At 42.3% G+C, this 27,335-nt stretch overlaps 1 protein-coding gene across 2 annotated transcripts in view; it reads left to right on the plus strand.

Annotated features, from left to right (window-relative positions):
• LOC106456332 (neurexin-1-beta-like) overlaps positions 1-27,335 on the plus strand; it is a 214,891-nt gene that overhangs the window by 181,525 nt on the left and 6,031 nt on the right. Inside the window, exons 4-6 of one of the 2 annotated variants that reach the window (XM_013913085.1) lie at positions 5,393-5,482; positions 16,804-17,126; positions 22,573-22,651. In XM_013913085.1, coding sequence (XP_013768539.1) covers positions 5,393-5,482; positions 16,804-17,126; positions 22,573-22,651 — 492 coding nt within the window. The remainder of the gene's footprint in view (positions 1-5,392; positions 5,483-16,803; positions 17,127-22,572; positions 22,652-27,335) is intronic. The other variant, XM_013913086.1, reaches the window with a different exon arrangement.

Raw genomic sequence — 27,335 nt, forward strand, 5'->3', positions numbered from 1 at the left:
CTTTGATTTCCACACGAGTTGGGGTTGGGAAGGTGGGGGGAGGGGGGCTTTCTTTGGCTCACTTTGGCAGCCACCCTCGCACAAATCCACCGTGGCCGAGATGAAAGGTGGTGAGGATCCTGTCGAAGCAAGACGAAAGAGGGGAAGAAATGAAAACGAACTGCTGCATTGATAACTGCTGCAAAGATGAAAGACAGATGAGCTAGCTGTTAAAACAGCGAGCTGTCTGTTTGAGATGCACGCAGACGTGAATGGTGGCTGATGTATTTACATTGAACAAAAGAGCATGGTGGGTAGGTAAATCGCTTTCTTTTCCCTCGCGTTTCACATGAAGAGACAAAACTCGTCTGCAGTCTCTGGTTTAAAAAAAAAAAGATGGAGGAGAAAAAAACAGATCCAAAACTGCCATCTTATCGTGTCAATTTTGTCAATTTTTGACTCTTTAACGTCATCTCCCAGAAAAATAGACTGACATTTGACTCTGCACTGACACTTGATCCGAATCACTTGCCATTTTTCCCAAACACCTGTTGGAATTGCTATAAAATCACAATTTGATCACATTTGTTAATAAAAGAACCAAACAAAAGAAAAAAAAACAGGAGGAAATATTTAAGAACAACACAAGAGATGCATCTAGTAGCACGAGGTTACAGTACATAAGGCTGTGGTTTCTTATGCCAATCTGCTCTCGAAAACACCCAGTGGATAAGAGAGCAATCCATCTAAAGTTACCAAATGAAAAGCAGAATGAGGCGAGTTTGATGGAGAGAGGTTTCTGTGAGAGGAGGAAGAGCGGGATGGCTGCTGGCCAATCGTCTCCAATGTAATCTCCATTCTTATGGATGGATTTCCAATGTGGGTGTCCTGTACAAGGGCATCTGGCTGCCTGCAGAGCTACATGATATGCAGTTGGCTCCTTGGAGAGTTGCTACAAACACAATCGCATGTAATCACACAGACATGGACGTTTGTACTGATACGCAAAGACACAGTGTGTGATTCATATGCTGGATTATCAAAACATCCAAATCTCCGGCACTCTCAGACACACTCTGCACTCCTGGCATGCTCTGCAGGTCCCCTGCCTCCCCTACCTTGCTTTGTGTCTCCCCAGGGTGCCAGTTAATCAGCGTGCCCTTGCCTTGCCCCTAGCAACACAGCTGTGATACCTACCCAAAACCAGTCTGATCATAGCTTTTAATCCCGCCAATGCTCCAGGTGGCTGAGGACAGACACGTGTCTGTCCTCAGCAGCGGTGTTTCAGGGAGGACGGTATGAGACTTGAGACTCGGGTGACACCTTCAGCTCAGCTCTGCAGACATACAAACATAAGCGTTGTGGTCCAGCCGCTAATGTTGACATGCACAGTCTGCTAGGCTGTGCTGCTCACCCTGGGATGTGATTGCACCCATGATTAAAATACACAGGTTTTTATTCCATATGTCATATGCCTTATGAATACAAGACTTACAAATATGTCACCTTGTACAGTTATTAAACATGAAGAAGCATGAAGTATAGGCTTAGGCTCATATTTGACATAAATGCAGAGCTGTGTCTGCTAAACATTATTATTTAACATAGAAGTCAACAATAACAAATCCATTCATAGAGCCTCACTTCTGGTCCTAGTATGAACAAAGATCATGATGCATCATGAAAGTCTTTGAGTGCATCAAAGACTTTCATGATGCATCAGGGCTATTATATTGTTAAACTGTATTCCTTGCATAAGTGTGTGGACCCTTTAAGGGAATATTTCCTTATATCTGATACACTGCTTTCCATTGGTGAACATTGGCTTTAAAAGGAAAAAAATACATCCCTCAAAGTAATAGAACCACTGATTGGTTTACTAGTTTATCACTCTCTCCCTCTCTTGTATATCAGATTTTACTTGAGCACCAGGTACGAGAGCATTGTTCCTCCATCTTTCATATCAAGCGAAGAGAACAGTCCTGGGAATGGAGTGAGCGCGATAATAGTGGAGAAGGAGAGGAGAAGGGCCCAGCTGTTTAATCTATCCCCCCCTCCCCATTCTTATGCAGAGCAGGCTTCAGCTGGTAGGAGCGAGGAGCGAGAAGGGAGAAGCGTCACTGTTTCACACAGAATGACTTATTTCTCTAAGGATCCGAATACAAACAGATGCAAACACACAAGCAGCACACAGAGGAATTTGGGTTTTAGAAATTGCAGTGTAGAGGACATTAAAAAAAACCTGTCCAACAGGACGTTGTGCCACTTTTTCCCTTGCCACTGCACATATGTTTTGCTAAAATTAAATTTATAGTCAAATTTTCTTTGTTGTGGTTTCCATCAGATCCTGTTTTCTTCCTCTTGTCCCTCTTTTTTTGTTTTTGTTTCAAGTGGTTAGGTAAGAAGCCTCCTTGTTGATTTCTCTGCTGTCTTTGGTTGTTGATGAGGATGTTGTCACTCACTGCTGATCACCAGGGAAGGATACACACATTTACATACAGTACACACTCTACACTCTGAGCATTTATTACTTTGCCTGCCACACACTTAGACTGTGTGGAAGTGCCTGTGTACTACATCTAATATCCTAGTAATAAACTTGCTGCGTCGTGGGGAGATGAAGAATACAGAGGTAAAATTGAGTGAAGGTAAATAAAACAAAACAAAGGCAGGGGGATTAACGGGGCAAGTGAGAGATATGTGAGAAAAGGGGAGAAGTAACAGTGAGCTTGGATGGACAAGAAATGACAGCTGTGCATAGCGAATAGAAGGAGAAAGAACAGAAAAATAGCTGAGGAAGAATTTATAAAGAACGAGGGAAACGGGAGATGAAAAGAAGGGATATAGGTGCAAGGGAAGAATAGGGCATGGAAGTTATTAGCAAACAAAGACATCAAAATTAGTTTTGGCAAGGGGAGGTGAGAAAAAGGACAGCGCCAAGTGTGGCTGAAGGATTGTTTGAGAATAAGGGAAGGACAAGCAGAGAAGAAGAGCAGTTAGATGGAAAGGAGCAAGCACGAGGAAATGGATAAGTGAGTAAGACAAAGGAAAGGGATTAGAGAATGATGGAAACAAGAAAGGAAAGGAACATTTTCATGGAGAGGACACAGAAGATGAGGAGGGTGAACCCATTTTTGAAGAAGCCTGCCACTAGAGGGAGAAGTACCGGTGGATGATCATTATCCACAAATTATTTGGCTGGTAAAAGGGATCTTGTATTGGATTGTGTTGCTGGAAGTGGCTGATTCAGAAGTGAAAGTTAGAGGAGGGAGGAGATTTAGTCAGGGTTTGTGGATGAGATGGCAGATGTGGCAGTAGGAGGAGAACACGCATGCACACAATTGATTCATCTCACTAAGGACTTCTGCCTCCCACAATTTTGCTTTCGCTCTGTTATTATTTTGATTTTGCCGTTTTTCTGCAACCCCCACCGTCACCACCACACCCCTCTCATTTGTCCCATCTTCCCCTCGTCCCTGTCTGCTGCCAGCGGCATCTGTCTCTCCTTCTCTAATTCGGTGATTGCAACAGAGTGGCCGTGTCATTTCTAAAACCAGGGTTGTATGTGCACTCTAATTGCCGTACTGGTTTTCCAGAAGTCAGAGCTGTGCCTGGATAATCTTAAGTGCAATGTGAACACATGCGTGTAATTGTTGCATGAGCGTTTCCTTTCAATTTAGACTAATTTCAGTTTCAGAAAGAAAACACAGATGGTCCAAATGTTAACCTGCTTAAATAGATCAGGTTCATGACTTGAGGGTCTCAAGTCACTAAAAAGATCAAAATTCCAGACAAAATTCCTATTTTCGTCATCAGTGTGCCAGCTATCATTTATCCCAGGCTTCTTCCTTCTCCCTGCGTTTTCTCTGTTCAGATTTCATTATCTTTCGGCCCTCTGCCCCACACACAAACAACTGTTTCCCTTCATATACAGTATGCACACGTGGAAACGCATCTCCTCTTGCTTATGTGAGCCATTTCTACAGAGGCAGGTGTGGGTAGAGAGACCCCTGGGGAGTAGATGTAGGTACTGCAGAACTGAGAGGTGGTCTATTTTAGATCATTGCGGCACCACAGAGGGTGGTGCTAAGGGGGGAGTTGGGGCAAAATCAGTGTATACTTGTGAGGATGCAGGATGTAGCACTCTAAGCTTAGAGTGTTTACCGTTTAGACACTGTTCCCAAACCTTCCCTGAATCCCTGACTCATCTCTCTGCAGATAATTCCATCAGCATCTCCTGTCAGTATCCTGCTATGAACTCCAATTCAATCTATGTCCACTCTTTTTTTCCCCCTCAGACTGTAGCAAGTAATGCATTTTGGACACATTCCTACATGTCATATCTTTTATATGTTGGTGTATATACTACATCCATATATATATATATATATATATACTTTAGTGATTCTCATTTTTTGGTACCACTCGCAGAACTTTATCCTCTGCTAGGACACCAGGGGATTCCCTGACCTCATTTTAGCTAGCATAGCTCTCAGGTTTTTGGCAAAGGCTGCTGTTTGACGTACATAAAACTCCTAATTAATCCTCTGACTTTACCACCGCATTAGACTGTATTAAAACCCCAAGTCTGGTCACATCAGCCCTCGTCTTCCCTAATTCCAGCTCTGTCTCTGTTGACAGTGCTATAAGAGGTACAGCGTATGACCCCGAGGTTGATTGAAGTGAAGTGAGGGATAATAAGTTTGCACAGCAGCAATGAAACTTCTTTGACACGTTGATGAAGTGATGCTAATTGCCAAGTGCCACTGAGAAGTGCTCCATTAATGCATAAGAAGGAAGAAAAAAAACCTGAGAAAAACTCAGTGCTGACAGTTTCATAAATCTTTTTTCTCTTTAGTCAGAGTGGAGTAACTGGATGTAAAGTGAAGTGATGCTCCACAGGTGGAGGTTTGCTCATCAGCAATGCTTTGTGTGCGGCAGGAACTTAAATGTGTCTTCCTTGGAACAACCATGAAATGTGTTTTAATTCTCTGTGATTATGTCATGCTCATGTGAAATAACAATGGGAAATCTTTTTTTCTGCTTTATTATTTCATACTGTAATAACTGTGTTGTTTACTGACTGCTGATTCTGTGACTCTGTGACAGCTATTATAATTTAGCACTTCCACAAATGTAATCATACTATATCTAAATAATTCATAAATCTGTTTAACTTGTTAGTGCATTTAAAAAATCATTTAAAATTCAAGGTAACTAGAATGCTGTTAACTTGTCTAACCAAACAAACCAGCCCGAAAACACATCCACAAGTTCTTCCTGTCCTAACTAAAGCTGATTTAAAGTACATAACTTGCTAAACATTTGCCATGTTGCCCTTCTAACCTCTAACCTTTCAACTTCCAGATTTGTGTAACCTTTTCTTAATTTGTCTTCTCCAAATTTCTTAAAGGGAACTTTGATAATGAGCGCCTGGCTATTGCTAGACAAAGAATCCCATACCGACTTGGTCGGGTAGTTGACGAGTGGCTACTCGACAAAGGTAATAAAATCCCTTTAACTCCACTAATGATCTAACTGCCTAACCTACCGTTAACCACCACTCTGGAAGAGGTGCAGTGCCAAGCATCAAGGGTGAATACGATCTGGCTTTTTCACACGACTGTGGGTCCATTATAACCCAGTGCAGACTTTAAAAGCCTGCAAATGACTGACTGATATATAATTAGCTAATTCTTTTGAAGTTTTTCTTTATCTCCAGTGATGGGAAGCCACGCTGCAAATGAGGTATTGTCAGAAGATATTTTCTTTTCCTCTCAGTTTTATATCTAGTTGTCAGTTAAAGCTGTTCACTGTGACAAAAAATTGTCATTCCAAAAAACAATTACCTTCTATAAGTTTTCGTTCCTCTGAAGTATTGATTTGGAGATATCAAAAGGACCTTATCCAAAGCACCTTAAACTGGGGCTGCATCTCTTCAGAGAAATAACTCCCGAATAACCCAACATAACCCCGTAATAACCTGACCACATGTAAACAACCTAGTGAATCCGTTTGCTTCTTTCATGTGTCTTTTGTTGGCTGAATGTGAACTTGTACTGACTAATCACTCATGAAAACAGAGCAAAAAGAAAAGAATGACTATCAGTGGATCCTCAAGGAAAAGAATCCCCATGAAAGTCACTAAAAGTTAAAGGGACTGTTGTGTTTGTTCAGCGTGTGGGCTCCATTTCTCGCCCAACGTTACACAGAACTTGAGCCACAAGTTTGTAATGCGATGCCATGAAAGTGACAATTCTTTAACCCTTTGAGTGCTGAATGTCCCAACCTCTCTGTCTTGTGCCGCGTGTTTGTGCTGCTGAAGGTGGTTGATTCTTATTTTTTTTAAAAAGAAAGAAAGAAGAAGAAGTTGAGTTTCTACTTCAAAGACAAATTTTTTTATTGGTAACTAGCGCACACAGAACTCTAGCAAACTATTAAAAAAAACAGTACAAGGATAAGAATCTAAGACTTTACAGTAACATCTGCAATAGCTTCACTATTTGCATAAGAGATGTATTGCAATTATCATGAATTAAGCTTTTGAGGCCAGATACCTTTAGGGGGGTTCCTGAAATGGAATTGTGAACGATAAAACATGCACGCATGAATTCAGAAGATAAAATTTGTCTGCGAGAGCTAAATGAAGTATTCATGTGACAGACAAACAAGATAAATGAAGTGCTTGCATATTTATTTCATGGAAACAAAACAATCCTTGCATTCATTTCTAGTTCGAGGAAAACTGACTTCTGTGCTCTCCTCTGACATGCCGGGGAATGCACTTTTGCTGAGGTTAGTTAGGACACAAATCAGGATTAAAAAGGCTTGGGAGATGAAAGTTGAATGAAAAAGTGGATCAATAAAAAATGACTTACCCACTTATGAAATGATTTGTGCATGCTATGAAACTCTAAAGAGACTGAGCATTAAACTGAATCTATTATTCTCTTTCTTCTATAGTTTGATATGAGCCTGTATCCAATCATTTTGATGAGAGCTTTTGCAGAAAGTAGGCAGGAGAAATAAACAAATAAACACCCATTAAATCTCAAGTGCAGGCTTTGATCATTTTTGGGTGCATTTTGGGGGGTAAAAATCTGCAAGGTCTTTTATTTGTTAATATTATGGGATTCATTAAAGGAACGTCTTACACACGTCACGGACTGAAGAGGAAAAGTGGCTCTGGAAGATGCTGTTTGTAACTAGATTAGGTAATGAATGGGGATTAGAGGACATTGCTAAGCTCAAAGGGTTAAAGCTGTTTGTTGCTTTGATAAGGACATGGAGAGAGATTTAAGCTAAGAAACCTCTAAGCAGAATCTAACCACCTAACAGCAAATCAAACTCCACCCACACTAACCGCTGGGGGCTTCTCTCGCTGCTACGTCGTCCGCGTTCTTAAATTGAAACGATCTGACTGATTTCCCAGCTTTGCCCCGCTGGTGACAAAATTCAGAGAGCCCTCAGTTATAACCGTGTTATAAACGATGCTTAATCTTTGAACATAATTTGCCCTGGATGCTGGTATCTGGAAGAACTTGGACAGGTTACGGCAGTCGTTCGGGACAAGAACTAAATACGAAGCTAACAATGTTCTAACTCCTGCTAAAAGACACAAATCTCCAAGTGGCAACATCTTCCCGTTGTCCCCATCTTGATGTAAAGCAAAACTCAGAGGGTTAAAACACAGCAAATGACTGAAGGCCAAATTCAGCAGTGACACAGCTGCTCTGGGTCATTTCAACAAAATGTGTCTAAGCAAAAATAAATGAAGGTCCCTTTAACATTTATTGTTTTCACTCCTAAAGAGATTGATGTATTTTAATGTATCCTTCTGTGTGTATTTGCTATGCAGGGTGAGTGGTATACTTGAACAGACTTACACACTGGTTCGTGTGTGTGTGTGTGCGTGTGTGTGGCAAACAGCCGAGATCATTCATTCTGAAATGGATGGCCTGTAATGGTCCAGGCTGTGTTGCCAATATGGGGTTTATGGCCTCTGGTGTCCAGTGATTTTTCTTACATCAACGCCTCAGAGGGTCTTTACATGTTTCAGGGTTCTTGACCAGAGTGAGGAAAACAATCAGCCCCGTGGGTCTCCTCTTCAAGTGCCTTTAGTGTTTCATCAATTCTGTAAAACTCACCAAGCATGGAAAACCTTCATATCTTTCAGATCTTATAAGTACAAATCTCAACGCGTTATTACCTTAATATGTGGACAGAAGTAAAAATAAGAGAGCTAATCGCCCGCATTCGCTATCACAAATCAGTATTTTAGTCACACCGGGATATAATGGAAGTCACTGGAGCCAGAAGTGTCCTAAAGGAGAGCTGGGCTGTGGCGCTGCACTGTCTCACTATATCTCATTCTGAAGCCTTTATCCCATCTCCCCAACTGTGTGTGAGGCAGATCAGAGTTAGCATCTCTGGCCAACTCGGTGCCTGCTGACTAAATCCAAAACGGCAGCCATTACAGAGACCCAGTGGAGGGGAAAAATCCCAAGTCCCAAAAGTTTGCAACAGCTCTAGCCGGGACAAAACTTCCTCACATGTGTCCCCTTATTCTTCTTCTTGTGATGGGTCTGTCATCCCAAGTTTTCTCCTCTCTGTCTGCCTATCCTAACCCTCACTCTCCCTTCTTATCCTCCTCCTTTTTCCTCTGACCACCAATGCCAACCTTACCCAAAAAAAGAAAAATACTTGGCAAGCATTCTCCGTTTTTTGGGGGGTTTTTTTTGCTAGAAACAATAAATATGTCGCGGCTTCCACATCTCATCAGGGAGCTCCACTAGAAAATAAACAGTACAAATAACCGGCAAGAATCAATTTCCCGTAGGTGTTCACTTTAACAGATGCGAAAAGGAAGGAAGCGAAGCGAAAAAAGCTCCCAGAGGAATTGGAACATCTTCTTCTGGCAACAACTCTATCCCTCTAGAGCTCCCCGGCAGCCTGACAATCAAGCCTGGAGTTGAGCTACACAAGTGCAGGGAGTAGAAGAAGGGAGGAATACTAGGATAGCAGGTCTCTGCAGGCTAAAACGCTAGAACTAGGTTTAACGTTCAGTGTTTAATGGTTTGGTGTGAGCGCCCCAATTCCCAAAGTGAAAGCAATCAAGTGCCCTCCGCTTGGTGTGGTGCCAAAGCCCAAATCAAATCTCCAGGCCAGGCATTGGTCCAGGGCTGCTATTCATGATCCCAGCTTCATTTCAGAGATTTTCTCACATCTGGCAGCAGTCAATTGAGAGTAAATCCATATGAGGCTGTCTTTCAGTAACTCCATCATAAGCTTTGCATCCCGCAGAGTTACTATGTTGTTTTCTCATTTGATCTCGCTGCACTATTACAGCCATATCTGAGAGAAGTAGGGGGAGACGGAATGATTTTTAACGTGCTTGCTCATGAGAAGAGAAGTGGCAGCGAGAACACGTCTCTTTAGTCTGAAATAAGGGACTCTTTACTGTTATTTCATGGTCCCCTACCATGAAATGGCCTAAAAGCAGCACAGTCACAGCTGGAGAGAACAGGAAGAAAGAAAATTGTACCCAGCTAACCACTGTGCTATCTCTCTTTGTCTCTCCCTCGACAGTATCACTTGTTTAAGATCCACATACAGATGTAGGATCAGATATAGAGCCACATCTGATTACATCCAATCGACTGTCTCCAGAGTACTTCACTGCACCGTCACAGTCTCACTGCCCAGAGCTTCCTTCAAGGACCTCAGAGCTTCACTCTGCCTCCCAAGACTTTCTGTCTATCTTCATGCTGCATTTGGCCCCTCATCGCCATTGTCAAACACAATTAATTCATAGTGTTCTACCCGAACCAACCCAACTTCTGGGAAGTAAAAAAGCAAAACGTTCTTAATTACCAAGGAGAGCTGTGCACCAAGGAGATAACTTGGGAACGCTTCATAATCGACTTTGTCAGCATCCCACCCCGCCCCCATTGTGCTCCTGCCTTCTTCGACTTTATCCTTTCCTATCCTTTTTTCTTTGCAGAAGAAAATGAAAATGGGGGAGTTCATGTTTGTTGATACGGATACTCTAAATTCTGCAGGCGCATGAAGGATTTGTGCGCAGAAACAAATACAAGACTCTGCACGCTAACGGTCCAAGTTTGCACCCTGCACGTCAAAAAGGAGCGCATTGACAGAGGTGAATTCTGGGCCATCCCTCCCACCCTGCAAGAGAAAACATTCGGAATAGAAGCTTCTTGCAACCATATGGCATGCCTCCTCTCTGTGAGATAACAGGAGTAGAAGGAGGATGAGAGAGGCGTAATGATGACGGTGGTGGGAGAGAGATACTGCTCTCTCCAGCTGCAGTGCTTTTCATATCCCCTCATATACACTTAGATCATCCTTTGCCACCATCCACTCCTTTCACTCTCCGGGTGCCTCCCTCCTGCTTCAGGTCCACAGGCAGAGGAAGGGCTAAACCTGGCTAGAACTCAGCGCCAGGCCGCCGTCCCCTCCCCTCCTCTCCACATACATTTTGAGGGTTGCAACAGACATGCAACCATTATTTTTCTGCCTCCGACAAGCAATCTGTGCAATAGCAATCCAAGCGTGGCCTAAAACCAGCCCACTCCCCAGTTTGGCTCAACATAGATAGTAATTACTGACCACAGCTCGTCTGTGACAAGCCATTTCTCTCTAGTTGAGGAAAACTGAAGGTAGAAATGTGCTTTTCCAGCTTCAGAGCATTTTACTTTTGGTCAAAGAGGTAATCTTTATCAAAAGAGAACTCAGACTGCGGTGAAGCTAGTGCCCAGATAAAAGATTTAAAATGTGCAATCAGGTGCTGCATTATATCTTCAGGCACACAAAGAGGATACATTTATACTTTTCATGCAAGATATTAACGGTGTTTGTAGCTATTGCAAAAATCTTCTTGAATAGATGTTTGGTTATAATTTCAGTGTGTTATTTTTAGTTCTTACTGAAGTAAAGACGCTGAGGTCCACTGCACCCAGTCTTAGAGTCAGTGTGAAATGGACTGTTTTCGGACCAGTTGGCTTTTTTTCTGGGAATTTCTTTTCACCACCGACTTTGTATTTAGCCATATATTAGGAATATAAAAGTGTCAGTTCAATCACTTTTACCATATTATAACTAATGAAAGACAAATTTAACACCATCTATCACTAATCACAAAATTTTACAATTCTTAGGTCCGTTTTTACAATGTTGTTTTTGACAGCTGGGTATTTTATTTTAGTATTCTCACCACCTCTGTGTTAATGTATCCCTACGTCCTCTTTGTGAGCACCTTCTGTGGTCAAACAGCAGGTTTGTGGGGATTCACACAGCAGGAAGCTTTGGCATTAGTCAAGGAAGGTAGATATAAAACCCTGTTATAACTAAGTTAACCATGTGATTAAGTGGCTATACTTGAAAATCAGGGTGCAAAGCTGGAGGTGACTCACTAGTGCTTCCCGTGATCATTTAATATCCATAGTAAGCACTTCACTGCACTTTCTTCTTCTTCTTTTTCCCCCCTTTCCTTTTGCCTTTCATCTCACTACATGACTTACTCTCCCTTCTGCTTGCTTCTTACCGTCTTACTCTTGTGTGTTACTGTATGTCTGTCTCTGCAGCCACTCTTTAACTGCATCATTCCTCTTGTTCTTTTTATCGAGCCTGTCATGCACTCTCTCTATCCCCACCCTTCATGCCCTCGCTCTGTCTCTTTGACATTCGGTCCTCATGCACACTTGCTCTTTCTCTGTCCTCCTCGTCTGTCATCCTCCCTCGCTTCTGTCATCTCTTATGTCCCTATTCTCCAAGACTCTGTCCAACCTGTCTTTATCATCTCTTTTTCTCCAGGCTTGGGTAGATTACTCAGGAGTTTCACTGTGGCCAGCATTATAAGAAAGTAAATTATACATGTATGGATTTTTTATAATGCTAATTTACTTCAAGCATTTCTTTTTGTTTTATTAAAATATATATGCTTCGTTTGAAGACACTGCTGAGGAAAAGCCCTGTGATAATATTGCAGGCCGGGGTAAAGTGTACTATAGCAGGGAGTCCACATCGCCTGTCATATTGATTACCTATCAGCTAAGACAGGATGAAGGGGGTTGTGATTGTTGCTTATAATACCTTTAGAAAGAGTTGTTCCCACCTTTTCTTACCCCGATCACCTGTTTACAGAGCTGCTGCCAGGATGCTAATGATGCTGAAGAACTGGAAGAGGTTTTCCAAGATGCATCATTTCTAGTTACAGTATCCTTAGAAATGGGGAAAAAAGATATACACATCTCAACAATCTCAATGGCTAACTGCCTTGGGATTCGCATGTAATCACGATATACCTATATGGTATACGATATATATATTGTATGTATGTAACTGCTATCATAAGGCTCCTAGATCATGTTGCTTTCCAGCATATTTCTATCCATATCACTTCATCACCAACAGCTTTTTTGTTGGTATGCAACATGTCTGTAGTCTGTATTCCCCTATTTGTTCATTAAATACATAGCCTATGGATTTAAACCTAAGGGCCATTATTTGCGCTAAATATAGGTATGTAGTGAAGGAAAGAATTACATCTCATCGTTCCATAAAATGATGTTGTTTTGTCTCTCAGAGTGACACTGAGAGAATACGCTAAAAACAGGCCCAAACTGGTCTGCTCTCTCAGTTTGCATTTCTTAATAAGGCACCATCTGCATTTACAAGAAATAAAGCTTTTTTTTTTATAGCTGCACATAAAGCTACGTAGCTAAGACTACCTTGGCATCTATTTGTAGATATCAGGTTGAACATAGCTGAAGAAGATGGATGGTTGTGCAGATTTTTCTGCTCTGGTGGTGCGAAAACGGATCATTAAAATCAATTTCCATGTTCAATTGGTACTGAACGACTGTAGCTTTAATAGTAAGATGTGCTTTTAGCCATCCTGGTACGGTGGCTCATTAGACAGTGTTTGTTGGTCCATCATTTTTGCCTGAGATCACAATTATCAGATGAATACCCTGTTGCCTTAGATGTGTTCTAAGAATTTTAATCCTTATCCCAGGCTGTGAAGTTTAGCAGTATAATCGGGCATGAAATAATACATAATGGTTTGAGACAGTCTTTCACCTTCAGCTATACCTTGTTTCCTGTTATCTACCAATAGCTAGCATGCTAGCAAACCAGAGACTGTACATCCAATTTGGACTGGATTTTAACATTCAGAACTGAAATGGCACATGTAGCTTATTAGTGTTAGCTAACATGTTAATACTAGCGATTCACTAACAAAACTGAAGGACAAACGTGTTGGACTTTAATTTCAATAAAAATGCTTTAAAAAGCACCAACACTACAAACATTGTTGAGAGGTACAGTTAAATAGCCTACACCTGTTAGGCTGTAGCTTTTTAATGCTGTGAAGTTTAGCATTTTAGAATGGGAATATATTGGGACGTGTCTGTCAGGCAAAGCATTTTTCCTACTTAACATCAACATGTTAGCGTCCATTAGCATCCATTACATTTAGAGACATCTTTGTCGCTAAATGTATATACAGTGCACTCATGTTTGAATATGCATAGCCGTTTATTATTTTTGCTCGTAATTCTCACACTTTAAAATCTTTAATTATTTTCAGACATATGGGTATATAAACAGATAGAGGGATAGATGTATGAACTCCGCTCAGTCTCTGCAGTAGCTGATTACAGAAGTCTGACCATTCTGGTCTCTGCATTGCAGTTAATTAAGGCTTTGTGTATGGCTGCGGATGCCCATTATAATGAAAGGCTGGCTGTCAGCCCCTCGTCCCAACACACAAACACGCACATACACACCCCAATCCATTTAGCCCCTCTAACGCCACCACCCCACCCCACAGCCACCCCTATCCAGCTGCTTCCATCGTCAAGCCTCTGCCCATTAAATGCCCATCACCTTAAAATTCCTGTGGAGAGAGGCAAAACACATCCATACACATTGAAATTTGTGAAACAGAGCCTCATCGATGTGTAACCCATGTGTGCTGTGCTGCTGCCTAATACACACAAGCACACACACAGAGGGAGAGGTGTATGTAAATTAATGTTGAGGAAATAGACACTACTTGAAAAGGCCAACTATCACACACATAAAGGTCATTTCACTGACACATTTCATAAGTTATTATATACATGCACACACACCCTCTTCTCTGCAGCAGCGCCACAGCCAGCTCTGTCATATTAAGCACCGTGATTGCATGTCATTGCAGAGGCTTCTCTTTCTATCTTTCCTCGCCTCCACCCCGCCCCACTTACGCCTGCCGCCAAAATTGGTTCTAAAACCACATGTCACTTTTGATTTGACCCGGCAGACCCTGAAACAATAACTTCATCAGGCCTTGTTAGAGTCTCATCCTGAGCAGACAGCTACGAAAACAAACACTGATTTCCCTTCATCTAGTCTAGAGGGCACCTTTCTTCTTGGCTTTCTTTGTCTCATATGGGATGAGCACATAAATGGCCACAGTACTCTCATGTGCTCGAGGCTTTTTTTTTCTTTTACAAAGAGAGGCATTAAATAGGTCACCCAACGGATGCTTGGACATTTTAAGAAATATGTATGATACATGAATGCATGTGCAGTGACTCTAGGAGGTATTACTAATCCTCCTTACTCTACATCATAATCATAAGCCGCTTGTCAATAGCGCTTACTTATGACTGTGTCACTGGCTCAGAGTGTAACTCTGCCACCATTACACTTAGCTCCTGCGGAGTAAATTGTCCTATCTGAACAGACCATCTTGTGACTTGGAGTTTCACACCACACACAATAGAAAAACACCATGTCTTCAACTTGTCCACACTCTATGACCCTTTCAGTCCAAGTGAAGATGTTTACAATGGAGACCTTCTGGGCTGATTTGTGAACGTGTGCGGGGTGGGGTTAATTAAGGGGGCTAAAATTTTAGTGCAAGCGTGTGTGTGTGTGTGTTTAAAGTGAATCTTTGTGTATACACGTGCATGTATTTTCTCCTGTATTTTCCCGGCTGATGTTCGTAGTTTAACAGTCTGTTCATCCTTTCCCGTTCTATTTATTGCAGCATCACTCCCACACTAAACATGCTAAGTAACGATATAATAGAATAAGAGTCAGATATTATGTCAACAGCGCATATGCCAGACATTAAGTCTCATTATTATAGAGTTAGGGGACAGGAGCCTAGTCCCTTGTGGGACCTTGGTGGGTCTAATGATCTGATAATAGGCTGACATGTGTAATGGCCCTCATCGAGGAAACAGATTTATGTCTTCAGCACTTCTGTAGAGTCACACGTAGATTAAACATGCAGTTTTACATTTACGTACCAACGCAAGCATTCATTGACATAATTCCTCTGATATTCCCGCACACCTGAATCTTATAAACAGGTCAACACACCCATATAGATGAAGAGTAAATTATAATTATAGTGGTGAAGAACCCTCTCAGCTCTCCTAATTGAAAGCAAATGGGACCTGGACCTGTCCCCAGCGTCTGATGAGAAGAAAGTTGTCACCAGCTTACAGTCTGATTGAAACCATGAAACAAGCATTCAGAAAGTTGTTCAGAGCATTTGTTATTTAATTGAATCACATGCAGGGAAGTCACTGTGAGCAGATTACTTGAGCAGGAGTGCCAGCAGAAGCGCTGAGGAGTAATCGCCCATACCTGCACAAGACGTAATAAATATGCGTACATGCACACGTACACACGCAACCACATTCATAAACACACTCCCTTCAGGCCCAAGATTCGTAGCCCACCATGTCTACCGAGTCAATATTTCACTCCCAAATGCACACATTAGCGCAGTATCCCTTTCACGAACAAACACACTCTCTCTTTCCTTGCAGGGATTGATTAATCCATAAAAAACCTCTTTAGCTTCTCCCATCCTTCTCCTCTGAGTAATTACCTCATAAGGACTGTTTTTAACCCACATCCTTCCAACAGTTTTCCTCTAACCTGAATATTCCCCGATGTCCATGTGAGTCTCACTAGGGGTCAAAGATTGCGTCAGTCTGAGTGTTGGGGATAAGCAGGCACAGTAGGGATGCATGCCTGTCGGAGGGGAAGGAGGGGAATAAAATAAAATCTAAACGGATGTCAGTTGGAGAAAATACAGGGAGAAAAATTATACCTTTCAGACTGCCCCCACTCTGCCCCTACACCACAAGACCTGGTGACACATTAGTATTGGACCCTGGTTAAACGGTTGACTTTGTCCTCTCTTCATCCATCTATCCATCCAGATGAATGGTAATGACCACAGAGAGGAACAGCCCCTGCTGAATTAAACATTTTCTTCCAATGAGAATCTCATTTTCCTCCTTTAGATGGCAAAGCAGGGTGATGGTTTTTCCTCTGGCAGAGATACTTTATCATTGTGCAGCTCATGTGCATTGGAGGTCAATGACATAGACCCAGCATTGTTCTAATATATTCCATCTCAGGGCAAATGAGATGCATTTTGCTGTGAACCTTCAGTCTCAGGGTCAATCCGCGACTGCTCCTGCAATCTATTTGACTGCCAGATTCAGGGTGCTTTTCTGGGAATGTGCCACGTGACTAGCTCCATAATGACTGCAACTGCAGCAAGCCAGGGTCCAATCTCCCTAAAGTGTTACCCAGGAAATCCCTTGTGATTGAAACACTCCCCCTATCTCCTCCGATTCACTGTGTTTCATGTTGAAGCTCACCTGAAGATCATGACCTGATTTGTATTCTTTGCCCCTTTCTTTCCTTCCCCTCTTTCATGACCTCTCTTCTTTCCGCTTCTCTCTCCTCCTTCTTCCCTCCGTCTTGTCATCTGTCGCATATTAGGTCGCCAGCTGACCATCTTCAACAGCCAAGCGTTCATCAAAATCGGTGGTGGAGAGAAAGGGCGCCACTTCCAGGGCCAGATCTCAGGCCTGTACTACAACGGCCTGCAGGTCCTCAAACTAGCAGCCGAGGGCGACCCCAACGTCCAGACCCAGGGCAACCTGAGGCTGGTGGGTGACGTGCCCTCGGTGCTGACTACCGACACCACCTCCACCACCCCGCTGGCTGATATGTCCACCACAATCATGGAGACAACCACCACCATGGCCACAACCACCACCCGCAAACAGCGCTCGCCAACCATGAGGGACAGTGTGACACAGGTGAGCAAAGTGAGCTAGTGATGCCAGCTTGTTTATATGATTCATAGAGAAAAATCAAAAGGCTGCTGTTTGAGTCACCGAGGCAAGAAGATGCTCTGGTGCTGTGCATTGTGATGGACCATTGCCAGTTAGTTTTAATTGGCTTTTTAAAGTTTCCCCAAAATCCTCAAACTGCTGAAAACAATATTTGAAAGATTAAACAGCATGGCCAAGTAACCAGATGGTTCTTCTTACATGAAGAGATTTCAAAAGAAATCAGATGTCAGCTACAAGGTCAAACAGTCACATTCTCAGCTCTGTGCTGTGTGTGTGAGTTTCCCCTTGTTAGCCATCAGCTGTATTCAGATGGTCAAACAGCCCTCAGCTGTTTGATCCATCCATTAGACCAATCAACACTGCGGTTTTATTTTCTTTAAGAAGATGTGGCTGACCGGGATCCTAGAAATCACTGCTCGCTGGTCGAAGGCAGGACCATCTCGAGAAGGAAATCTTGCTACACAAAGAGCACAACAATAAACTTCCATTTACGAGTCTACATCATGCGCATGTGAGAAGCTGTGATTTATGCTCTGATGATTATCCACATGGGCTAAAGGCACATATTACCAGCACGGAAAGCAACAATTAGCAAACAGTAGGGGACCTTTTCCTTGCCCACATGCAAGAAGATGGAAGAGGCGGGCCATCATAAAAAGACCTAATAACAAGATCCAGGAGGGGAATACGCTCCAGTTCACATCCAGCATCATTAGCTATAAACTGTGTGCTGTGCAAAAAAAAGTGTGATCCAGGCCATGAGAGGAAGCGCTGAAAGCTTGTCGCCCATGCTCGTGGATGTACTGTACGTCAGCTATATTTGGCGCTGTAAAGATTTTGTACCTTAATTAGTTGAAAGCTTTAAAACCTGTCAATTCCATACTTTCAATTTCAGCTCTATGGCATACTTTTATGGTGTCGCGGAAAACACAAAAGCGCGGTGCCAATTACTAGTGCTTTCCTCTTATTCAGTTGTGTTCATTAGCACTCTTCATGTCCACAGAGGCATATCTGAGATCAGTCAGCGAGCCACTCACACTCTTCCCTGAAAACCATGATCAGCAGATCCAGAATGTGTTTAGATCTTCGTCTTTGTCCTTTTATCATCGTCTCAAACCTTCCTATTGTGCCTCATTTTGGTTAAATGTGGCAGTTCCAATTAGACTAAAGATAAGGTGAAGCTGTTGGCACCGCTGCACAATAGATGCAAAGTTATACTGCGAGCACCCAGATTAAAGAAAACTTTTAGTTTTGCAGCAACTGTTTTTCTTTCTTTCTTGTACATTGATAAAAGTCAGCCTTAATGAGGCCTCCACAGGCTCATCAAACTAATACTTTGATGGCAGTTGACAAAATATGAAGGTGCGCTTGTCTCAGTCATGGTTATCGGTGCCACGGAAGTACAAACAAAAAGTTTTAGACCTAAAACCTGTCAGAGCTCCTTCGCAGTCAACAGCATCTTGATTGTGCCCAGTTGGCACAATCAGCTGGTCTGTGATTTAGTGTTTCTCTCTCTTCTCTTTAAACATGAGATCAGTGGAACATGGATTTAAGATGCCGCATGTACGATGCACTCGGTTCAGTGTCTCTGGCCTCCAGACTTCTTGGCGAAACCTGCTCTCCACGTTGAGCGTATAGCGAGCTTTAAAAGCATCTGTCTGTGATGTGAAATTGGCAGCCCCAGACTGCCCCGCTTGATAAATTATCCGGAAGCATTTTAGGATAGCAGAGGACTCTTGAGTGTTGTCTGCCTTTTGGTTGTTACAAGCCTTAATGTGTATTCCATTTGCTGACTTATGTTTATGTCGGGTCATAAAAAAGCACGGTTCCACCTTTAGAGTGCTTTTTATTGCTAAGACTCTATTTTTTAGATAGTGTACACACATTTTAATGGCTCCATCTTTATGATTATTATGCACCTAGCTCAACCAAGTGTATTGCCACAATAGACAAAAATAGCATTAAGGATATATGCTGGCGAATCAAAAGATGTTACCTATGAGTCACTATGCATGTACTTTAATGATCAAACAGGCATTTTTCTGTGTGTAGAAAAGCCTAAAAACATTAGCGCTGATCATTCAGGTGGTCCCAGGTGTGGTGCCTCCTCTGTCCCCCAACCCAAAGGAAAGACAGAATAAAGCAACAAAAGAATAACTGTGAACACAGCTGTAGTCTAGCAAAATTAGGCAAAACCTCTTGAAGGGTGGAGGATTACATTGATTTTTACAACAGCTGAGAGGCACCAGACTGTATGAAATCATTTATATTTGCTCTTTTAAACACCAGGCTCTGTCCTGGGAACGTGCCTGTGGTGAACTGGAAGTGTTGTTTGTTTTCATATTTGTGGCAGGAACAGCAGTTGGGGGGGAAATGGAAGAAAACAGTGTATTTAGTGCGAGCAGCGGTGTGTATCGAAGCTGAACAGACAAGACGGAGCAAAAACCCATACACGACTCAAACTCAATCAGAATCACAGACTATCACTGTGCCTGGCGAAAATTTGGGATACGTGAGTCACAGTCTTACAGGGTATATGAAGACAGGCGTAGCCAATGTGACATTATCCATTGGTTTGTGAAGCTCTATTTTTGAAGGTCTAATTTGAAGGGGGAGGATCTGACTTAGAGCCCGTGTGCTTTTATGGTACCAACTTGTCAGTCCCAATGTACGCCCACCCAACCCTGCTTTACCATCCTTCCTGACACTGATTCAGAAAATAATTTACAAAATAAACATCACATTGTGTTCGAGAAGACTCGACACTTTAGATCATAAACTCGAGACTTTATTTTGCAGCCAGTTAAACCTTCAGTCCAAAGCATAGACAGCTGTATTAGAAAAGTAGCTGGTTCTTTGGTGAAACAAAGTAAATGACAAGGTCCATACAGCAGGAAACATTGAATAATGCCACTTAAGAGTCTGTTATGTGCAGCATTAATAGCAGTTGAAAACTAAAATTCAGATAATCAAGAAAACCAACTTTTCTGGAAGAAGTTTAGATGAATTCACAAATCTTTAGGTTTTTGTTTCTGGGTTTTATTGACTAATCATTTTGAATTATGCGGTGCTGTAAATCATCCAGGAGGTGATGGTAGCTTGGTTTACTTTAGCGATTTGCTTGTTTTTGTCAAAATAAAAACTTTTTTCCACCTAAAAAGAAAAGAATGCAAAAAGAGAAGGTCCTCATGGAACTACATGATTCCAGATACTCCCTGCCTGTTCAGTGGCCATGTCTGGTTCACCTATTTGAAACAGAAGAAGTGTAAGTATACAACAGTTTTATGGACTGTGCCTCATCCTTTAAACCCCAAATGTTTGTATCTACAGTAAACATTTTCTGTCAGTTAACAAAAGCTTTCATTTTTATACTTACAGTACAGTCAGAGTTCGCAGAACTTTCTATAACTTTACACATTTATTTTTTCATAATTCAAGCCCAAAGAGTTGTGCTGATAGATTTCTTCCATTGCATTTCTTTTTCTTATATTGAAATATCTCAGTGAATAAATGTGCACTTAAACTTCTGTACGTCAGCATAAATGGAAGTTTCGCCAGTCCAGCCGCTTAAGATCGAAGTGAGCTGTATGTGGCTCATGATGTCAAATGACTTTAACATCCTTGCTCTAGATCCGTCACAGTCATGTGGTCAGATTAGGAATTGTTGCCTCGTTGTTTTTCCTGTTCTTCAGATGGATAAAAAAACAAACATGGCAATGGTGTATTAATGCAGGAGTGGCAGAATCTAACTATATATGAGCAGAAACTTAAATTTCAATTTCTCCAAAAGCTCTGAGCTACCCGCCGCGCTGTAGCTTTGATCATAGTGGAATAATGTGCTTTGATGCTTAGAATAAAAGATCTACCTTTTGATGTGCATGCGGGGGTCTGATTTATTCTGCTTTTTTACCCCTTGATACTGTGGGTTTCCATGAAACAGTTGGAAGTCATCACTTGTCTCGATCTGACCCAAATTTGGTGTCAGGATGTTATAAAACTAAGATCACAAGCCTCGCCCTTGCTGCTGTCTTAAGCTGAGAGCACTCCCAGGTGTTTGCCATCTCTCTCTGATTTGTCTGGATGGATAGAAGATGGTTCAAAGTCCTTGTGGATGCTGCTTGGAGATAGTCAGCGGGGCTGTTTTGGATGTTCCAGGGGGGTCAGGTAAATTGGGGTTTAAAAGTGTGTCACAGATGTTGCACGAAATTACAGCCATCATAACTCCAGGAGGCTGAAAAAAACCTTTTGAAATTCAATCAGTAAGACATTGTGTTAAAAAACTCTTTTTTTCTTTTCTTTTAGCTTTTATGGCCACAAACACAGCCCGACGTGTGCATTTATTGATGTCCTGGTTGTTTAATTTAAAGGAGTGCACATTTTAAAGGATTCATTATGCGCTGTTTATATCGAAGCAGCTGCATGGATGGAATACGAATGTAAGTGCATGCGTGATGGAGATGTTGCTGGGAAACTGAAACGGGATCATTAGGACCATTTGACAGAGCTAGGTGATGTGAACACACACTCAAACAGACACAGCGTAATTAATAAATGATTATGCCCGTGCCATGGATTAATAACAGAGCGAAAACTCTGCGAGGCAGTGAATCAGTTATGCTGATAAAAGCCCTCCATTTTCTATCAGATGACCCCCATCTTGAATAACAACCAGAGGCTGAGAGGAGGCGAGGGCAGGATGTTTGGGTGTCTAGACACGCAGCTGTGTGAGTCATGCAGCAGTGAGGACAAACCTGGGCTACTAAATTGGAACCACCTTGTCAGATTTAATCTGCTTTCATTTCAAGACCCCCGCTGTTGTACCCGCTGTACTTGTAAACCCGGCACAACAGGCTCCATGTCTACTGCTTTCTTTATCGCCTACTTCAAATGTCTACAAGGTCAAAAATAATCCTGGAGACCATAATGGAGATAATCTACTGCATGTGCTGAAAAGTAAAAACAATTGTGCAATAGAGCCTTCAATGTCTGACACTTTTGCCCACTCAGTGGAGCTGACGCGCTGTTTCGACAAGCTGCACCTCTTTGATCGGCGGCGTTGGGTCAGAAAGAGGTTGTTTCACTTTGGTTTCCCTCGAGCTCTCCATCTTTTGTTACATAAGTACACACGGGTGCTGCTCATAAAGCACTGCCACCTCCATATTTTCAGCTCTTGTGCCACAACTGCTCAACAATAAATCTTCATGTTGTAACTGAGTTACAGATAAGAGTTTTCCCCGGAAGTTTGCTTCTCGTACTGCAGCTGCACACGCTTCTGTGAGACTAGGCATCGGTGGAGCCGAAGACCTTCACTGTGACTTCCAGAGACTCTTAATCCGCTTAGATATTCGGTGTATCCTCTACACAAATAAAATTTGTCCTGACTGTATCTCCTCCCTCTCTGTTCTTCCAGAATTCAGACGACCTCCTGGTAGCATCGGCTGAATGTCCTAGCGATGACGAAGATTTGGAGGAGTGCGAGCCTGGAAATGGTGAGTCAGCTCAGGGAGTTCTGCCTTTGTTGTGTTTTATCTAGAAACAAAGTCAGCCTGAAACACAAAAGCAGAGTTACCTAGACTACTGCAATGTCCCTTTCTCCTCTTCTAAATGATACCTTGTGACTGCGCAGCCCCCTGTATGCAGCTCTGATTGGCCAGATGTGTACTCTCTGAGTTTTTTTTCTTGTTGCTTTTTAAAGCAGCAGGCAGTCAGCAGCATTGTGGTCTGTCAATTGCTCAGCCATGTGGTAATACCTGGCATTTTCCCAGCTGTTGCACCAATCCCCTGCCCCGATTTTAACAAGGCAGGACAGTTCCAACGTGGAAACACAGCTTGTTCTGCATGGCGCACAGCTGTAGCTTGGCAGACCTGGTGGCTGAGGCACTGTTAGTGTGAACAGAGGGTCAAGCAATGTTCTGACACCATGTCAGGAGGTGGAAGTTAAAGGCCATGTGTTTTACTCCTTGCCGCTGTGGTTTCTAGCACTAATAAACTGGCCATATTTAAAAACTGCCAAGAACCATGCCTGTTCAGTGAAAAAGTGAGATTCAAATTACTCGTGCAGCTACAAGTCAAGGCTTCTAAAACTCCAAGAGTCAGAAGATATGCATGTCCACATTAAATTATGCAGTATTTCATCCTTAAAGATCTTGAGTGACAAGAGTTGTGTGTTTAATGGGTTCACAGATTTGACTCTGGTGTGGGTGAAACCTTTAATCAAAGCAGAGCCACTATGACGCCACTGTCAAATAATAGAAAACATTAAATTCCTGGAGCATAAAACAAGACTTGCTAGCGACTACTAGCTATAAGCTAAGTGTGGTTTTATGTGAAGGATGAGTTTAATGCATCACCGTGGAATCAAACCTGCCTTAATGTTCTGAGATAGGGCAAACCGTTGTGTAGCTTCAGCAGAACATGCTTTATATCAGCGGTCCCCAACCTTTGTTGCGCCACAGATCAGTTTATGCCCGACAATATTTTCACGGACCGGCCTTCAAGGTGTCGCGGATAAATACAACAAAATAAAACTAGTACCGGTACCGAAAAAAAGAAGATTTATTCATAACACACGTGAAAAGACCCAGGAAAACCGAGTTAACGATAAAAACGATAACAAAATAACGCTGGAAACCGATAAAAACCCTGAAAACCAATCATTTCACACCCGAGCCTCAACTCTCGCGGCCCGGTACCAAACGACTCACAGACCGGTACCGGTCCGAGGCCTTGGGGTTGGGGACCGCTGCTTTATATGATGGAAGAAGGGAAAAAATGAAGAGAAATGCCATAGTGTACATTGCTTAATAATGTATCTGATGACCCGTCATAAAAATGAGAAAAAACAAATATTTTAGAAATCTGTCAAAAACACGTTTAAAACTAAAAAATTACTTTGTTATTTATTAGTCAAATAACAAACTATATTCATGTTTTTATGTCTGAATTTGAGCCGGCACACTGGGCTTTCCCAGAAATGAATCAAGGACAATATTCAACCACTAAAACTGTTCAAGAAAAACAAAGATGTGCTTTTTTGTTTGTTTCTATTTTTTCCAAAACACTAAGTTCAAATGTTAAAATATAATAATTATATTTTAGTATTAAAATATCATTTTGATTAAAGAGCCTTGTGCATACTGCTGGATAACTTTAATTTTATTTATACAGTTCCAAATCACAACAACTTTTTTAAAGGAAAAAACCCGAAAAAAAAAAAAAAAAAACCCAAAAAAAAAAGACCCCTATGATCAAGTGCTTTGGTGATAGTGGGAAGGAAAAACACCTTTTTAACAGGACGAAACCTCCAGCAGAACCAGGCTGGGGTGATATTAGGTCTTTAAGAAAATTATTATTTTCTTGTTATACTAATAGACCTTGTGTCATTACAAACACATAAGAAATGGTTTTGGTAATTACCAGTACTGTTAGGACAGCTGTAGCATAAACCTGGTACTGACTGGTGGTCTAATAAATTTGTTAAGCAGTGTATGTGCTCCCCGAAAAGCACTTGAGTTACCTTGAATAACTGTAAAAGTTTGTTGTAGGATTGTGGATTAGTGGTTTGACTGGTGGACTGTAAATGGCAGCAGATTACAACATTTATCAGTATGTTTGTGTTGGGAGAACCTGATCTGAACCAGTGCTGAGAAACTTGAGTGCAGCATTTTCCTGCAGTTTTCTCTGTAGGTGGTTGGGACTGAAATAGAGACTCAATACCCCTCTTATCAAAAGAAGAAATAAGAGTTTTTTGGTTGGATGCTATGTCCAGGCTTAATCTCCCATGAGGAAATGCAACTCACTATCTCTCCCTTTCTCTCGCACGCCCCCACAAACACACATACGGTGTCTGACATGCTCACCTTTCCACACAGGCACTTGTCTCTCTCACTCTGTGGGTGTAAAGTTTTCTCTCTGCCTCCGACTCTCCCGAGCAACAATGAACGCGCTTGTGCGTACGCACGCACGCGTGCTCTGTATCACACCTTCCAGATGCCACGAGAGTTCCAGCGAAGCAAGCCGGCGGGGTCGGATAAGCCTCTGTGAAAACTGTGGACGAGGAGAGCAGAATCAACATTGTCTCCAAAGCATGTTCCCCCTCCATCACTGCTGCACAAACACAGGCCTTTAGTCATTGTGTGATAGGACCAATTCCCAGTGTTTTCAATTACATGTGAGTGTTCGGCTCGCTGTTATTGAACTGCCTTCAGGAAAGAAGGAGAGAAACATTTTAAAGGCAGCTGTGGATTTTCTGTTAAGCAAAGCTAGATGCAGTGGTTATGAATTGATGAGGATCGATACAACTCCTTCATATATACAACCAGCTGAGCTCCATCTGCTTACCTGCAGCTGGTAACACCACATCACACAATTCAAGAGATGCAGCTTGTTTTTTCCTTTTCCCTTTTTTCCAAAGCTGCATTTGGTGGAGGAGTGTTTTGGCTGTGTCACGCTAAATGAGAGTCCTCAACGTGAAACGCTCAGACAGTGATTGAGGGGTAGCTGCTGTTGCACATTTGCTGACAAGCTCAGAGTGGATGCAAAATAGACAAAAGCACAGGGTGCAGAGAAGAAGACCTGAGGACGAGACGAGCGGGAAGGACTGGCTTTCATTGAGATGTGCATCACGTTCCTTTGCGCTCAAAGCAGAACAGAGGAATGGGGAGAGGAGAGAAGCGGAGGTACAGAGGGAGCCTGCGAGAGAGAAGGAAGAGGAAGTGAAGGAGAGAGTGAAATTCCCATGAACGATTCCTGGCGTTCCCACCAGGCTAATTAAACTTTGACTGGTAGAGAGCCTTAATTACATCACCCAATTAGAGCTATGGTTTTGATACTTCAGTGTTTGTAATGAGTCTCTGTCAGAAGGGTGACAAGCTAGGAAATGTGGACCTCTATTACAAAGCTCAATATACCGAGCAGAAAATGAACAGACAGGAAAGAGTCTCCAAAGATGCATATGGACACTCATTTGCTACACATATAATAACTATATTTCACACTAACAAACATATTGAGATTCTATCCGTCCAACATTAAAGCTGTGTCTTTTTGTCTCCATATATCATGTTCTGTCTGTTCTCTACCCCGACATGACCTCACTTTGCTTTTCTCCAAGCTACTTATCAGTCCCAGGATGTTGTAGGCTCTATATCGGTTTTACTCTGACAAGATCAGAGCTTTGAGGAGCTCCTCAATAATTCATCAGACAGCATGCTATAGAGACAACCTACGAATTGCTCTTCTTAGGCCGAGGAGTGAAAATAAGAGATTGGGTGATAGATGAGGGATGACCTGGAGCCTCTCGGCCCCCCTCCGCATTCAATGTGACTCAGAGCCAAGTCGATGGGTTTGGGTGTTAGTTATTTGTCAGGGTGATGCTTTATTGATCGCTCTTAGCTAGTAACAGGCCCAAGTTTATCAATATAGGTTCCACGGGTTGGATCCTGAGCAGTATGGATGCTTGAACCTGCATGACAGGATGCTTTCTAAGCGGTACATCATCCTTTCAGGGTTCAGGCAAGTGTTACTGTCCAAGCCTCTACCCCTACTGTGTCTGATTGGTCAGATTTGGAACGAGCCTTCTGATTTGATCGTTTTCTGTGGAAAAAAATAATGCAATTGAGTAAAGGTCGCATCAGCTCCATGATGAATGCTTGAGTTTGCATGAGTTATAATGAAACGTCTCCCAGCTACCATAGGGCGAGACGGGGGGTACAGCCTGGACATGTTGCCAGTCTGTTGCAGGGCTTTAGGTGATTGTCTTTAATTAGCAGAGTTATTTTACAGTACCAAAAATATGGATCACAGTCTTAGTCGGGATACCCAGTCACTGCAGAGGTGCTCAGTCAGCCTAATCACACAAGCGAAGAATGCATTACTCAACATTATTCACATGCCTGTAACCATTTTATTTCATTACTGGTCAATGGTGCATTTTTGTCATTTACAAAAAAATTATACATATTCTGCAAACTACACAAAAGTGGTTTTTGAAATTCTAATTAGAACCAAATGTTTTAGGGAGGATGGCCTTTTTCCTTGTGTTGCATTCTGAGTAGGAAATCTGGCCGCTTTAGCTTCAGATTGTAAACAAATGCCCCGGAGCACCATGGAGAAACATGATGGTTTGCAGATTGTCTGAACCTCTGACATGGAGATTGGAGACTGGAGACTTTA

This window comes from Pundamilia nyererei, unplaced genomic scaffold (genome assembly GCF_000239375.1).
Source record: "Pundamilia nyererei isolate P.nyererei 1_Seehausen unplaced genomic scaffold, PunNye1.0 scaffold00114, whole genome shotgun sequence".
Classification (NCBI taxonomy): Eukaryota; Metazoa; Chordata; class Actinopteri; order Cichliformes; family Cichlidae; genus Pundamilia; species Pundamilia nyererei.